General features: G+C 43.1%; 1 protein-coding gene across 2 annotated transcripts in view; it reads right to left on the bottom strand.

Annotated features, from left to right (window-relative positions):
- Nucleotides 1-16,043, bottom strand: part of LOC115199780 (PHD finger protein 19) — a 27,366-nt gene extending 11,323 nt beyond the window's left edge. The window contains exons 1-12 of one of the 2 annotated variants that reach the window (XM_029762201.1): nucleotides 15,749-16,043; nucleotides 14,512-14,711; nucleotides 14,177-14,258; nucleotides 13,509-13,604; nucleotides 12,181-12,275; nucleotides 11,770-11,918; nucleotides 11,461-11,556; nucleotides 8,805-8,873; nucleotides 2,584-2,704; nucleotides 2,401-2,468; nucleotides 1,981-2,127; nucleotides 1,735-1,801 (exon numbers count right to left, since the gene is read on the bottom strand). In XM_029762201.1, the coding sequence (XP_029618061.1) occupies nucleotides 1,735-1,801; nucleotides 1,981-2,127; nucleotides 2,401-2,468; nucleotides 2,584-2,704; nucleotides 8,805-8,873; nucleotides 11,461-11,556; nucleotides 11,770-11,918; nucleotides 12,181-12,275; nucleotides 13,509-13,604; nucleotides 14,177-14,258; nucleotides 14,512-14,694 (1,173 nt within the window). In that variant the 5' untranslated portion in view covers nucleotides 14,695-14,711; nucleotides 15,749-16,043. Of the gene's footprint in view, nucleotides 1-1,734; nucleotides 1,802-1,980; nucleotides 2,128-2,400; nucleotides 2,469-2,583; nucleotides 2,705-8,804; nucleotides 8,874-11,460; nucleotides 11,557-11,769; nucleotides 11,919-12,180; nucleotides 12,276-13,508; nucleotides 13,605-14,176; nucleotides 14,259-14,511; nucleotides 14,716-15,748 lie in introns of both variants that reach the window. The other variant, XM_029762200.1, reaches the window with a different exon arrangement.

Genomic DNA, 16,043 nt, shown 5'->3' with positions numbered 1-16,043 from the left:
GTCCTTCTGGAAGGTTCTCCCATCTCCACAGAGGAACTCTAGAGCTCTGTCAGAGTGACCATCGGGTTCTTGGTCACCTCCCTGAACTAGGCCCTCATCTCCCGATTGTTCAGTTTGGCAGGGCGGCCAGCTCTAGGAAGAGTCTTGGTGGTTCCAAACTTCTTCCAATTAAGAATGATGGAGGCCACTGTGTTCTTGGAGAACTTCAATGCTGCAGACATTTTTTGGTACCTTTCCCCAGATCTGTGCCTTTACACAATCCTGTCTTGGAGCTCTACGGACAATTCCTTCGACCTCAGGGCTTGGTTTTTGCACTGTCAACTGTGGGACCTTATATAGACAGGTGTGTGCCTTTCCAAATCATGTCCAATCAATTGAATTAACCACAGGTGGACTCCAATCAAGTTGTAGAAATATCTCAAGGATGATCAATGGAAACAGGATGCACCTGAGCTCAATTTCCAGTCTCATAACAAAGGGTCTGAATACTTACGTAAATAAGGTATGTTTTTTTCGCATTTAGCGTCTGATTTTGCTCGTAGTTTGTTCTAATTTTGTTAGCATTCTGGTAAGAGGCCCAATGGCCTTTTCTTGTTTTTTTAGCAACCTCCGTGTGCTATGCTGATAATACCAAATCCCAGGATGAGAAAAGGACAGTATGACAATATGAAAATCTGGATACCGCCAAAGCCTAAATTCAAACCTTGTTTACATTTGGAGCTGATATTCTGGTCTTTTTACAGTCTTTTATAGACGGGTTGGTTGTATAGCAACAAAACCGATGCGTGCAAAACAGACTGGGTTAGCTTAGACTGTTGACAACATGTAAACTATATTTTGCCTCCAAATGTTTATTGAAAACAAATACATTTGCACAATGAACACTTGTTGTCTCAAATACATAGTTAACGATGTTGGTTAGCTAGCTAGCGAATGTTTTTCATATTAGCATAGACATGACAGCAGTCTAAACAAGACAATATCAATAACAAGATACGAGCTGAAACGAGCCACCTACGCTTCCCCACATGGAATCTTCTTTTATTTGTTGCTAGCCATCGGACTGTTCAGAATCATAACGCACACCTTCCGGCCACATCGATGCGTGCACATGATTTGTGTGACGTGGTCAGCCAACCCGTCTATTTCCAACAATTAGAAATAATATATTTTTTTTGGCTCAGAAAACTTGGGGGCCAAATAAAAATCACTTGGCCTGCGGAGTGCCAGTTGGAGAACCCTACTATATGCTTTGTCTATATTTTCAAAATCAGAGCACCTTCCTCCTTCCAGCATGGCAGTACTGGCTTAATTACTAGGAAATGTCAGAGGTTTGTTGTTTGAGATGAATATGCCTGGGGACCAGACATGCACTGCTCTTTTCAGGGGGATTTGTCAGTAAAATGCCTCAAAGGCCAACTGTAATTCCCTTTTGAGTAGAACTGTGGAGAGAGACAGTGATGAGGGCAATGACACACAAGGTCTTCATGGGACATGGTGGACAGAAGACAGACTTTTAGAAGATGGACAGTGGTCAGAGAGGGAAAGAAAAAAGAAGAGCACAGACAAATGGAGACGGGAGGGATTCCAGCCACGTTGATAACCATCAGAGATAGGAAAGCGTGAAAGAAGCAGGGGTTTGGATCGTTCAGGGTGGGTGAAACAGCAGAAAGGTGGTTCGATGTGAGGTGTTTTGAGAATGAGGGAGGATCTTGTGACAATCCGAGAACTTACATTGGGAATGGCGTCCTCCAGCAGCCATTTCGACCTTTTCTTCCTCCTCTTCTCTGCCGGGAGAGAGCTAAAGAAACAACTTTCACTTTCTGACCAAACAATATGATTATTGGGTGACAATTTGGCACAGCCTTATAGCATCATTTAACATTGATCAACACTTTGACTGAGCCAAGACAGGACTCACTGAAATACACGTTTTCCATGAAAATAAAAATATCAGCATATCACAACGCTGTGAAATACCTGTTCCTGTCTGCGCCTTTCTTTCGTCCTCTCCATCCCTCGTTTTGGGCCCTTTCAGGAAAGAGTTTGGAGGGAGGGTTTGGTGGAACGCGGGTCCTCAGGCGGAAGATGCATTTCCTCTTCTTGATCTCCTTCCCACAGAGGAACCTGGAGAAATACAGAGGGGGTGAGAAGGTCATGGTCTGGTAAAGGAGGTGTGATGTCAACAAATAAACCTTCAGCCAAGTAACATGTCTGTTGTAACAAATCACCCAGAACAAAAAGAAAACAACTTACTGAATGTTGGGGGCCATACTATATCATTGTTAGCTGGACATGAGAATTACATTGGCAGATTCAGTATATGCTATTGATGGGATTTCCAATTAAATAGTAGTTTTATAATGTATGATCTGAATACAACAGAGAGAGATGTCTTACTTGCTCTTGTAGTTGTTCAGAGCATCAAGGAGATATTGACCTCTTTCTGTTGGAGGAGTATTGGAGAGCTGTGGGGAATATCAAAATGTTAGTCTGATGCAATTGGCTTGAGATGGCATTAATCAACTTCCTATCCGGATTCCTACTAAGAATTCAGACAGGATTTCATTTGGTGGTTCTAACCTTGCCCAAATGGAAACGCTCCCAGTTGTTGCTGACAAAGTTAAGGATCTCCTCCAGCTCAAAGTACTTCTTCTTACTTTGGACTCCCAGGTTGTAAAGTGCCAAGTGCACCACGTCCACCCTGGATAAGAAACCAGGGACAATCAGTGAGCTCAAAATAGAGATGAAATGAGAGGGGATAAAAGATACGCATTTTCAACAAAAACCAGTCCCTCCAGGATCCCACGATTGCAATTGTTTTTGCCAAATCAACAATTCCCCACATATTATGCAAGGGCTTGTAATATCTTATGCGACACTATCAACACGCTGTACCGGCAGGATAGAACAGCGGCGTCTGGTAAGATAAGGGGCGGCGAGGACTATGTATTTTTGTAAATAACAGCCGGTGCACCATATCTAAGGAAGTCTCGAGCTATTGCTCGCCTGAGGTAGAGTATCTCATGATAAGCTGTAGACCCCACTATCTACCGTAAAATCCGGACTATAAGCCGCAACTTTTTCCCACGCTTTGAACCTCGCGGCTTAAACAATGACACAGCTAATATATGGATTTTTCCCGCTTTCAAATTTGTGGGTCCTAACAGCGTGGAGCATTGTCAAATCTACTATCATCAACGGGTTTCGAAAGGCTGGACTGTTGCGTGTTGAAGAGGGCTCAGCGGGGGATTTGCCTCCGGATGAAAGTGACGAGAGCGATAATGAAAACGATCCAATATCGGATGAAGCAATTCTGAGGCTATTCAACTCTGACACCGAAGGAGATGACTTCTGTGGTTTCAGTGCACAGGAGGAGGAAGATAGTGACCAATGACTTTCTTGGTAGGCTACTGTTTACTGCTAATTTTTTATTTTTTGTTACAAGCCGTGTTTCGTTAAAGCCTATTTATTTTTGTTACAAGCCGTGTTTCGTTAAAGCCTATTTATTTTTGTTACAAGCCGTGTTTCGTTAAAGCCTTTGTAAAGTTCATTTGTTTCAATGTACCGGTAGGCACCTGCGGCTTATAGACATGTGCGGCTTATTTATGTTCAAAATATATATATTTTTTTTTAATTCAGTGGGTGCGGCTTATATTCAGGTGCGCTCAATAGTCCGGAAATTACGGTACTTAGAAAGTTTTCATCTGTATTTTTCATAGCTGTTTACATACCACCAGACTGAGGCACTTAGACAGCATTGAATGAGCTGTTTTCCCACCATAAGGAAACGCTCACCCAGAGGCGCCGCTCCTAATAGCCGGGGACATTAATAAAAGGAAACTTAAATCTGTTGTACCAAATTTCTATAAGCATGTTAAATGTGCAACCAGAGGGAAAAAAAAATAAAACTCTGGACCACCTTTACTCCACACACAAAGCTCTCCCTCGCCTTCCATTTGGCAAATCTGACCATAATTCTATCCTCCTGATTCCTGCTTACAAGCAAATTTTAAAGCAGGAAGCACCAGTGACTCGATAAATTAAAAAAAAGTGATCAGATGAAGCAGATGCTAAGCTACAGGACTGTTTTAATAGCACAGACTGGAATATGTTCCGGGATTCCTCCGATGGCATTGAGGAGTACACCACATCAGTCAGGGGCTTCATGAATAAGGGCATTGATGACGTCGCCTCCACAGTGACCGTACGTACATACCCCAACCAGAAGCCATGGATTACAGGCAACATCCGCACTGAGCTAAAGGCTAGAGCTGCAGCTTTCAAGGAGCGAGACTCTAACCCGGAAGCTTATAAGAAATCCCGCTATGCCCTCCGACGAACCATCAAACAAGCAAAGAGTCAATACAGGACTAAGACCGAATCGTTCAACACCGGCTCAGACGCTCGTCGGATGTGGCAAACCATTACAGACTACAAGGGGAAGCACAGCCGAGAGCTGCCCAGTGACACGAGTCTACGAGTCTGCAAGCAAGCGCTGACCAACTGGCAAGTGTCTTCACTGACAATTTCAACCTCTCCCTGTCGGAGTCAGTAATACCAACATGTTTTAAGCAGACCCCCATAGTCCCTGTGGCCAAGAAAACTAAGGTAACATGCCTAAATGACTACCGACCCGTAGCACTCATGTCTGTAGCCATGAAGTGCTTTAAAAGGCTGGTCATGGCTCACAACACCATTATCCCAGAAACCCTAGACCCACTCCAATTTGCATACCGCCCAAACAGATCCACAGATGATGCAATCTCTGTTGCACTCCACACTGCCCTTTCAATGCTATTCATTGACTACAGCTCAGCATTCAACACCATAGTGCCCTTAAAGCTCATCAATAAGCTAAGGACCCTGGGACTAAACACCTCCCTCTGCAACTGGATCCTGGACTTCCTGACGGGCTGCCCCCAGGTGGTAAGGGTAGATAGCATATCTGCCACGCTGATCCTTAACACAGGAGCCCCTCAGGGGTGGGTGCTCAGTTCCCTCCTGTACTCCCTGTTCGCTAATGACTGCACGGCCAGGCACGACTCCAACACCATCATTAAGTTAACCGATGACAACAGTGGTATGCCTGATCACCAACAACGACGAGACAGCCTATAGGGAGGAGGTCAGAGACCTGGCCAGGTGGTGCCAGGACAACAACCTCTCCCTCAACGTGATCAAGACAAAGGAGATTGTGGACTACAGGAAAAAGAGGACCGAGCACACTCCCATTCTCATCGACGGGGCTGAAGTGGAGCAGGTTGAGAGCTTCAAGTTCCTTGGTGTCCACATCACCAACAAACTAACATGGTCCAAGCACACCAAGACAGTCGTGAAGAGGGCACGACAAAACCTATTCCGCCTCAAGAGACTGAAAAGATTTGGCATGGGTCTTCAGATCCTTAAAAAGGTTCTACAGCTGCAGCCACGAGAGCATCCTGACTGGTTGCATCACTGCCTGGTATGGCAACCTCTCGGCCTCCGAACGCAAGGCACTACAGAGGGTAGCGCGAACTGCCCAGTACATCACTGGGGCCAAGCTTCCTGCAATCCAGGACCTCTATACCAGGAGGTGTCAGAGGAAGGCCATAAAAATTGTCAAAGACTCCAGACACCCTAGTCATAGACTGTTCTCTCTGCTAAACCCCGGCAAGTGGTACCGGAGCGCCAAGTCTAGGTCCAAGAGGCTTCTAAACAGCTTCTACCCCCAAGCCATAAGACTCCTGAACATCTAGTCAAATGGCTTCCCAGACTATTTGCATTGCCCCCCCCCTTACACCGCTGCTACTCGCTGTTGTTATCATCTATGCATAGTCATTTTGAAAACTCTACCTACATGTACATATTACCTCAACTAACCAGTGCCCCCGCACATTCACTCTGTACCGGTACCCCCCTGTATATAGTATCGCTATTGTTATTTCACTGCTGCTATTTAATTACTTGCTACTTTTATTTCTTATTCTTATCTGTATTTTTTTTTAAACTGCCTTGTTGGTTAGGGGCTCGTAAGTAAGCATTTCACCTGTTGTATTCGGCGCATGTGACTAATAAAATATGATTTGATCAATCACTGCACTATTTCTGCATAAAACAGTTAAATGGTCGCAATATTATTGCATAAAACTGGCCCATCACCGCAGTACAAAAAGGGCTTGCAATTTCAACCAATCTGGACACATTTACCGCATAATATTAGGGATATGCATCTCTACTTACAAGCACGATTCGATATACATCAAGATACATGGTCTCCGACACGATACAGGAAAGTGTGATTTGATTTGATTTGATTAGTGGAACGAATTGATGCGATTCGATGTACTAACAATTGTTGCATGAACACATTCCTTTTCCCTTCTAAATGAATATCTAATACTGATGGACTCAGGAGCTGAGCTGGATCTGTCTGAGCTGACATCTCTATGCTGAGTGGACCTGTGTGTGTGTGTGTGTGTGTGTGTGTGTGTGTGTGTGTGTGTGTGTGTGTGTGTGTGTGTGTGTGTGTGTGTCAATTATGTAGTGTGTTAGCTGAGCCATAGGGCAGACTAAGCATCTACCACGATCAGATTAGGGGATTTAAGATTTCACCTCCGTCTCAAAAGCGAATGATTTTGACTGTTTGGAACTTCACAGAGTAGAGCTACCCTCTTCTCCCTTTCCGACCAGTGGCTTGCAAAAAGTATTGCTATCCTTGATATAAAAGTACACCTTTACACTACTCATGTAAAAATAACCAAAGGCAGTGACTGTTTAAAATCAGAATTTCCAAAAACATTTTGTATGGTGAACCTGGCAATCGAAAAGCCCCAATTAGCATTTAGATGTGCAATCAGCAAGATGTGAGTTGTGTCCACTACGGTAGCCTACACAGCTCCACCGGTAAAACACGATTGTTTAGTTTGGCTGGGCGGTCTTGGTGGTTCCAAACGTTTCCCATTTAAGAATGATGGAGGCCACTGTGTTCTTTGGAACGTTCAATGCTGCAAAAATATTTTGGTACCCTTCCATTCAGCCACAAGGGCATTAATGAAGTCGGGCACTAATGTTGGGCAATTAGGCCTGGCTCGCAGTCAGCGTTCAAATTCATCCCAAAGGTGTTCGATGGGGTTGAGGTCAGGGCTCTGTGCAGGCCAGTCAAGTTCTTCCACACCGATCAACAAACCATTTCTGTTATGAACCTTGCTTTGTGCAAGGGGGCATTATTATGCTGAAACAAGAAAGGGCCTTCCCCAAACTGTTGCCACAAAGTTGGAAGCACAGAATCATCTAGAATGTCGTATTAAGAGTTCTCTTCACTGGAACTAAGGGGCCTAGCCCGAACCATGAAAAACAGCCCCAGACCATTAATCCTCCTCCACCAAATTTTACAGTTGGCACTATGCATTTGGGCAGGTAGCGTTCTCCTGGCATCCGCAAAACCCAGATTATTCAGTCGGACTGCCAGATGGCGAAGCGTGATTTATCACTCCAGAGAACGTGTTTCCACTGCTCCAGAGTCCAATGGCGACAAGCCTTACACCACTCCAGCCGAAGCTTGGCATTGCACATGGTGATCTTCGGCTTGTGTGTGGCTGCTCGGCCACAGAAACCCATTTCATGAAGCTCCCGAAGAACAGTTAATGTGCTGATGTTGCTTCCAGAGGCAATTTGGAACTCGCTACGTGCTTCAGCACTCTGCGGTCCAGTTCTGTGAGCTTGTGTGGCCTACCACTTTGCGGCTGAGCTGTTGTTGCTCCTAGACTTTTCTACTTCACAATAATAGCACTTACAGTTGACCGGGGCAGCTCAAGCAGGGCATACATTTTATGAACTGACTTGCTGGAAAGGTGGCATCCTATGACAGTGCCACGTTGAAAGTCACTGAGCACTTCAGTATGGGCCATTCTACTGCCAATGTTTGTCGATGGAGATTGGATGGCGGTGTGCTCAATTTTAAGCACCTGTTTGCAGCAGGTGTGGCTGAAATAGCTGTATCTACTAATTTTAAAGGGTGTCCACCTACTTTTGGCCATGTAGTGTATTTTTGGAATAAGGCAGAAAACAATTATAAGAGTAATATACATTAGTGAACTGCCGATTCGTAATGTTTGATTTGGTTTTCTTACCGATGCATGCTTCATTTGGATCGGTTTGGGCTCCCGCGGACCGTTGCACTCGCAGCTTACATATTTGAATCGGGACCGATGCGTATCGGTGAATCGTTACATCCCTACATAATATGGTTGAATCAAACCATATTTTTTGACAAATTGGACAATATTCCCATGCAAAATCTAAATATATATATATATATATATATATATATATATATATATATATATATATCAAATAAAAATAAATCACAAAATTCCTTGAAGGCCTGAAAATCTAAAGATGAACTGATTGTAATGTATCTTGAGCTGATAGCAATTAATGTGTGCGGAACCCTCACCTGCAGCATTCACAAATATAAGGTGCATATCAGATAATAAGGTATGAGTATGACCATGTATTTCATCATCTTCATAAATGGAATTCTCAATTATACATCCCTATGGGTTAGGAAATTGGGTTTAGAGAGGTGTTAATCAGAGCTATTGTGCTGCCTGAATCGTTCACAGCACCACTGTGTGTATTAACACCAATACAGTGCAATACTGTACGACTTTATCTATCCCTACGACATTATGTGCACAAGAGCACAATCATTGCACACATTACATACATCCTGCACTATACGACACAAATGCCTTTTGTATTCTTAAAGTACCCCTGAGTGAGCCTCAGAGGTAGGTAGGAAAATAATAGTAGCCATTTACCATCGGAGAGCCAGGCGCTTAATGTACTCCAGTCCTTTATTACACACGGAACAGATGAACAAGTAAAACCTGAAAGAGAAAGGAAGAGAGATCAGAGAAGGAAAAAGCACAGGTCACATGCCTCTAGGGGAAATCAAAATCAATATTGGCCCTCGGTTATCTGGCTACACCTTCGACTTCCATGATATGGTCTTCCAAGACAATAATTATTTCCCAGGATTTGCCCTGACCGTAGGGCTGGGCATTACAGTGCATTCGGAAAGTATTCAGACCGCTTCACTTTTTCCAAATTTTGTTACGTTACAGCCTTATTCTAAAATGGATTAAATTGTAATTTTTTCCCCCCCTCATGAATCGACACACAATACCCCATAATGACAAAGCAAAAACTGTTTAGACATTTTTAGCTATTTTATTCAACAAAAAAATGAAATATCAGATTTAAATAAGTGTTCAGACCTTTTACTCAGTACTTTGTTGAAGCACCTTTGGCAGTGATTACAGCCTAAAGTCTTCTTGGGTATGACGCTACAAGCTTGGCACACATGTATTTGGGGAGTTTCTCCCATTCTTCTCTGCAGATCTTCTCAAGCTCTGTCAGGTTGGATGGGGAGCAACACTGCACAGCTATTTTCTGGTCTCTACAGATGTTCGATCGGGTTCAAGTCCGGGCTCTGGCTGGGCCACTCAAGGACATTGAGACTTGTCCCAAAGTCACTTCTGAGTTGTCTTGGCTGTGTGCTAAGGGTCGTTGTACTGTTGAATGGTGAACCATCGCCCCAGTCTGAGGTCCTGAGCGCTCGGTTTCTGTACAGCACTTTGTGACATCAGCTGAGGTAAGAAGGGCTTTATAAATAAATGTGATTGATTTTCATCAAGGATCTTTCTGTACTTTGCTCCGGTGATTTTCCCCTCGATCGTGACTAGTCTCCCTGCCACTGAAAAGCATCCCCACAGCATGATGCTGCCACCACCATACTTCACCGTAGAGATGGTATTGGCAAGGTGATGAGCAGTGCCTGGTTTCCTCCAGATGTGACGCTTGGCATTCAGGCCAAAGAGTTCAATCTTGGCTTCATCAGACCAGATAATCTTGTTTCTCATGATCTGAGTCCTTTAGGTGCATTTTGGCAAACTCCAAGCGGGCTGTCATGTAGCTTTTACTGAGGAGTGGCTTCCGCCAGGCCAGTCTACCACAAAAAGGCCTGATTGGTGGAGTGCTGCAGAGATAGCTGTCCTACTGGAAGGTTCTCCCATCTCCACAGAGGAATTCTGGAGCTCTGTCAGAGTGACCATCGGGTTCTTGATCTCTCCCTGAACAAGGCCCTTATCCCCCCGATTGCTCAGTTTGGCCGGGCGGCCAGCTCTAAGAAGAGTCTTGGTGGTTCCAAACTTCTTCCACGTAAGAATGATGGAGGCTACTATGTTCTTGGGGACCTTCAATGCTGCAGAAATATTTTGTTACCCTTCCCCAGATCTGTGCCTCGACACAATCCTGTCCCGGAGCTCTACGGATAATTCCTTCAACCTCGGGGCTTGGTTTTTGCTCTGACATGATCTGGCAACTGTGGGACCTTATATAGACAAATGTGTGCCTTTCCAAATCATGTCCAATCAATTGAATTTACCACAGGTGGACTCCAATCAAGTTGTATAAGCATCAAGGATGATCAATCAAAACAGGATGCACCTGAGCTCAATTTCGAGGCCCATAGCAAAGGGTCTGAATACTTATGTAAATAAGGTATCTGTTTTCATTTTTAATACATTTGCAAAAATTTCAAAAAACACGTTTTCGCTTTGTCATTATAGGGTATTGTGTGTAGATTGAGGCAAAACATTTAATACATCTTACAACATTTAGAAAAAGTCAAGGGGTCTGAATACTTTCCTAATGCACTGTATATCAATTTGATTAATTATAATTTGTTATAGCGCGATGTTCCAAATGCCTGTATCACAAGAATCACGTTTTTTGGTTTGTTTTCATGAACGTTTTATGTCTTTCTGGTCTCGTCTCCTTCGCTCCTTCTGTGCTGTATGATGTTCAAACAGTTTGAGATGGACAGGGAGGTGTATTCATAACAGTTCAACTGTTCTCTCTTTTTAGCAAGCAAATAGATCCAAGTTGGCTAGACTTTAAATATGAGCTGGCTACTCACTAGCATGTGCCTACTACTAGAAGTTGGTCATTATTAGTGCATGTGCATCATTCATATACATAGACAGGCTTGAAAGCCAGATCAGTGATTATTGTAAAAAAAAGCAGGTTAAACTATTTTGATAAATAATTATTAGTGGGTTTTATGGTTGTGGAAGGCTTATAGTTAGCCGAGGTAGAATTTTACATGCAGTGTATTGACCTTTACGTGGATGTCGATTAAGGCAGCCCCCCGCACCTCACTGATTCAGAGGGGTTGGGTTAAATGCGGAAGACACATTTCAGTTGTACAACTGACTAGGTATCCCCCTTTCCCTTATTGTACAACAAAGCTTATTCAGGGAAAACGTAAAAAAAAAAAAATCAAAATATACAGTATATCGTAAATCCCCCATGAATTTGAAAAAAATCTAGATATGCTTTTTAGGCCATATCGCCCAGCCCTACCAGACCGTGGGAATAAAACCTATTTTGTTTGATAACAATGTTACGCACCTATCTCCAAACATCATGGACTCCTGTAGGCACTGGATACAGGCCTCATGGAACCACTGTTGACACCGAAAACACTGCAGCATCTTCAAGTACCACCTGGGTGGAGAGCAGCCATTTAGTGAAAAGTAGTAGTCACTGAATGAGCAACAGAAGGCTAAGAGGCATCTTTCTGAATCAAATACAGCTGCTGTGCCTATCTGAATCAAATACAGCTGCTGTGCCTTCATTGAGTCACAAAACCTGCTAATGGATTTTAAAAGTGTGGATATGTAAATGCTATGCTACAGTGTGTCTAGCCAGCACACTCACTCTCCAGGCCCTCCACAGTAGCAATAACACTGTTGGTGATTTGTGCGGTGCTGAGAATCCCACTCCAGCTCTTCTGGGTTGTAGGTAAGCACCTGCTTCATGGCCTGCAGTGCTTTTGCTATAGCGCCCTTTTTGAGAGCTCCCCCTTTCTGTGAAGAGAAGAAACAGCCACGTCAACATGATTCGGCAATAGGAGAGTGATCTGTAGGACACATCATAGCGAAATGTTTTAGAACAGAAAACAAAAACGTGTTTTCTTATTGGACATGTTTAGATGAGTGCCTCTCCATTTCACTCCTTTTCCAAACGTTTTCTCACTACTGAACAAGACCCTAGATAAACAGTCATATTATACATTATATTAGTCATTTTTGTTTTCAATGAGCAGGTTGTTCTATCAATAATACTCACCCGCACAGCTAAAGCAAAGATGCACCTCCTGCAAAACCATGGTGACAAATCCATTGAGCTCTCCACCTCTGGCAGGTGGCACTGCTGGTGGTAACCTGGAAAAACCAAAAACAAGAGGACCAAGACCTTTTCAGAACAAACCGAGCATTTGGGTTCCTCCCCCGGAACTTCAAAGTGGCGGAGCGGTCTAAGGCACTGCATCTCAGTGCTAGAGGCGTCACTACAGACCCTGGTTCGATTCCAAGCTGTATCACAACTGGCCGTGATTGGGAGTCCCATATAGCGGCGCACAATTGGCCCAGCGTTAGGGTTTGGCCGGGGTAGGCCGTCATTGTAAATAAGAAATTGTTCTTCACTGACTTGCCTAGTTAAATGAAGGTTAAATATTTGAAAAATATCGCTTGCCTTGGATCATCTCAAACCCAATAGAAATAAATGAATGGATTAATGAAAGTGCTACTGCCGGCCGCACTTTCAGCCAATGTGTTATGTTTATCTGAAGGTGGCACCCAACCAACTAGAAGCTTTTAATCCCTTGATCAGCAAATGTTAGGAAGCCAGAAGGAGTGGACTCCCAAAGCAATCAATGGGAGAGTCTCAATTACATACTCCTCGCATCCTCTCCTCTCCCCTTCTCTAAACCCATTGGATGAGAAAGCCAGAGGTCCCTCCCCTCTGACATTCTCCTTTAATGGGTTTTCAGAAGGAGGCGAGGAGAGAGGATGCAATTGAGATTCTCTCAATGACTTTAATTAAGTGCCATGTAAAAACCAAACCAACGAGACACTACAGCCTGAAGACAGGACCTGCAAACCGTAGACTACAAATGGGACTGGACTCTAAGACAGACATCCATGGAAAGTACTTAGTTTAACGTACACAGGCTTCAGTAAATGATGTTATGAGTCACAGAGGCTTGGTGTGCACTTGCCTTGACCAACCTGAAAATGTTCAGTTCCACTTTAACTGAACTGTAGAAGATAACTTGATGCAGTTAGGCTACTTTTCATCAAGTTGGACACATTGTCCCCATCTTAAGTTCTGTATGTCGTTCCAGTCCATTTACCACAGTTCAAAGATAGTGTTAAATAATTAAAAGAGTTAAACAAAGTTGTGGAAGTAAATATAGAAGCATACAGAACCCTGTATGCAATAAGCAATACGATCTCCTCCCACTTAACCATGGCTTGTAAAGAACCAACATCCTCTTGTAGGCTATATCAGGGCAAGAAAGATGGGTGTAGCCACACCCTCCTTTAAAGGGGAACTTCACTACTTATGTTTTAATGTTGAAGTGTCAGACTATACATTACTCTACAGTGACTCACCTATTCCACATTTCCCACATATCAGGATCTCATTGTCAGACACCAGCACCATTTCAGAACAAACCGAGCATTTGGGTTCCTCCCCCGGAACTCCAGCTGCATGTTTTGGGAGAGAAGAATAGCATTAGGGTATATTCAATGATGGACGAAGAGCTGGAGTGGGATTCTCAGCTTTCTCATCCTTCAGCTACATGAAACCAACATGTAGACAGAACATGCAAGATATTAAATTAGAAGCAATTGGCAGGGCATTACTGACATAAATTGGCCTTTTAATGAAACGTGACGGTTGAAGAGTTTGAAGAACAGCTAAATCCTTTAGGGAAGTATCTAAATATATCATTAAGTGGCCTACTACATAGTGTCAGCTAGCCAATGAAAAAGTGTTAAGGAATAAAGGCCTAAAACAGCTTCACGAGGTTGCACAGAGCTACAGCACAAAATGTTAATGATTTTCCGTTAGGATGTTGTGTAATGCTGTTCAAAGTGGATTACGTTACTAATGGCTTTTAGAGCGAGTTTTTGATATGTTGAACCTGTATGGTGTAGATCCATATTATCAACAGGCATAAATTCATTGAAGATGTAGGGTGTAGTACGTTTGACTAATTCATGTTTTTTTATTGAACACTGTGACAACAACAATATTCTAGTCCCTCTTCACTCACCATGTTGGATGTCTTTCCAGAGAACCCAGAATTTTGAATTATCTTCAAAAGTGACAAAGCAGCTCTGCTTGGAGGTACTCACCTTGAAGGGAAAAGTGAAAACAGCCAGTATGAGGCAGGAGGCAAATCGTATACAGCAGCTTTATTCCAATAGTGTATTCCAATAGATTTTTCATAAAACACGAATGACAGATGTGGTCCCTGAAAACTACAGAGAAATCATCACATTTTGTGAATAGCGGTATTTGAGTAGTAAATAAAATGAATCCAAACCATTGTGTGGCAGTAATACAGTATTTGACTGATAAAACATTCCTGTTGTGTTGGACACTTACTCTCTGGATCTTCCCCAGGTAGTATAGGCCATCAGACCAGCGACACAGGACATACTGGCCCACGGTAAGGCTGCTCTCCAGGTCTGTGAAGCTCCGCTCCCTCTTCTGGGGTAAACGCTTGGCATCCAGCCCCTTCTTCGGCTCCACACTGCAGAAGTCATCTCTGTATGCTGACTCCAACATGTCCACACACTACAACACTTCCTAGGCGAATCAGGGGGTTACATCGTCATTGTGGTAGACACCGTATGTCCTACTGATCACAACATTATGGAGGTTTGGTGGTGGTTGAACATTGTCCTGTAATTTTGGGGTTGTTGATTACATGTATGTATTATTACATGCATAGACAGAACCTGTTGTTACAGTGTCATACAAAGTATTTCCTGAGATTTACATAGCCTACAAAAACATATTTACGACATATGCCATCATGAAATCCAGCCCTTCAACATATTTGTTTTAACACCCCTCCCCTGTTCTGAAGCTGATGTCTGATGACTCAATCCACTGTGTGTAGATCACAGCACAGCCTACAGGTTTGACTCATCAGCTAACTACAGCCAGCCTGCACATTTGAGTTGGACTTGTCAACGCAGTCGCAGATTGCAGCACTTGCTCGAGCCAAACAATTCTGCACAGCATTAAAAAGTAACATGGCTTACAAACTTGTAGTAGTTAGTAGGCTATCAAACTATAGCAACTCTCGAATGTAATTTATATCAAACTGATAATAAACTAGTTGATTGGCTAAGTTAACTTACATCAATAAGATGATGGGCATATCGCCAGCTGAAGCTGTTTAAAGTATTTTCTTCTGCCAATCTGATCGGACACTTTTGCATCTCCTCAACAGGATGTCTTCTAGAGTCACAAAACGTTGCTGGCTAGTCTAAAATGCTAGCTATCAAATGTAGCTAGCTATAGTAGCAATATTGAATATAGCTAGCTTGGTAACTGGTAAAGTAGCTGCTAGTGAAGTTAGCCTGCTAAACTGTGCTGCAACTCTCAAACCAATGCAATGAAACGTATCTGTTGCTTGCCCCTGGGCCCTGGGTATGGTGTATCGCATATGCATTAGGAACATCTATTTTAGCTTGCTAGCTAAATGTAATCTAGAATGAATAACCGAAATATGAGATTGAGCACGTTACATAAAATAATAGTTTGAGACATAAAAATAAGGAGATACAAAAAAAAACGTCAAATTTAGCTGTAATGTATCCAGACTTCTTACCCCCTTGATAAACTTCCAATCCAGGTTCGATAAAACTCGAAATATTGTTGCTGCTGTTGAGTAACGTTCCATTAGCGAGGAGTTGTCTCTTCTTGCAAATATGTGTACAGGCGCTAAAGTTCAAACTATGCTAGTCGCCATTTTTAACTTTTTCCCGCGAATCATTTAGGTTTTGCCTTAGCTATGTGATTAACACATCATCACCATACAGGAAGTTCAATATTTCCTCACAAGGTGCGGAGGAACAGCATTTGTTTTCTTCAAATGAGCCTCTTACGTTTTGCAAATCTCTACA

Source organism: Salmo trutta, chromosome 9 (genome assembly GCF_901001165.1).
Source record: "Salmo trutta chromosome 9, fSalTru1.1, whole genome shotgun sequence".
NCBI lineage: Eukaryota > Metazoa > Chordata > Actinopteri > Salmoniformes > Salmonidae > Salmo > Salmo trutta.
Note: the sequence above shows the minus strand (reverse complement) of the source record. Positions and strands in the feature narration are given on the sequence as shown.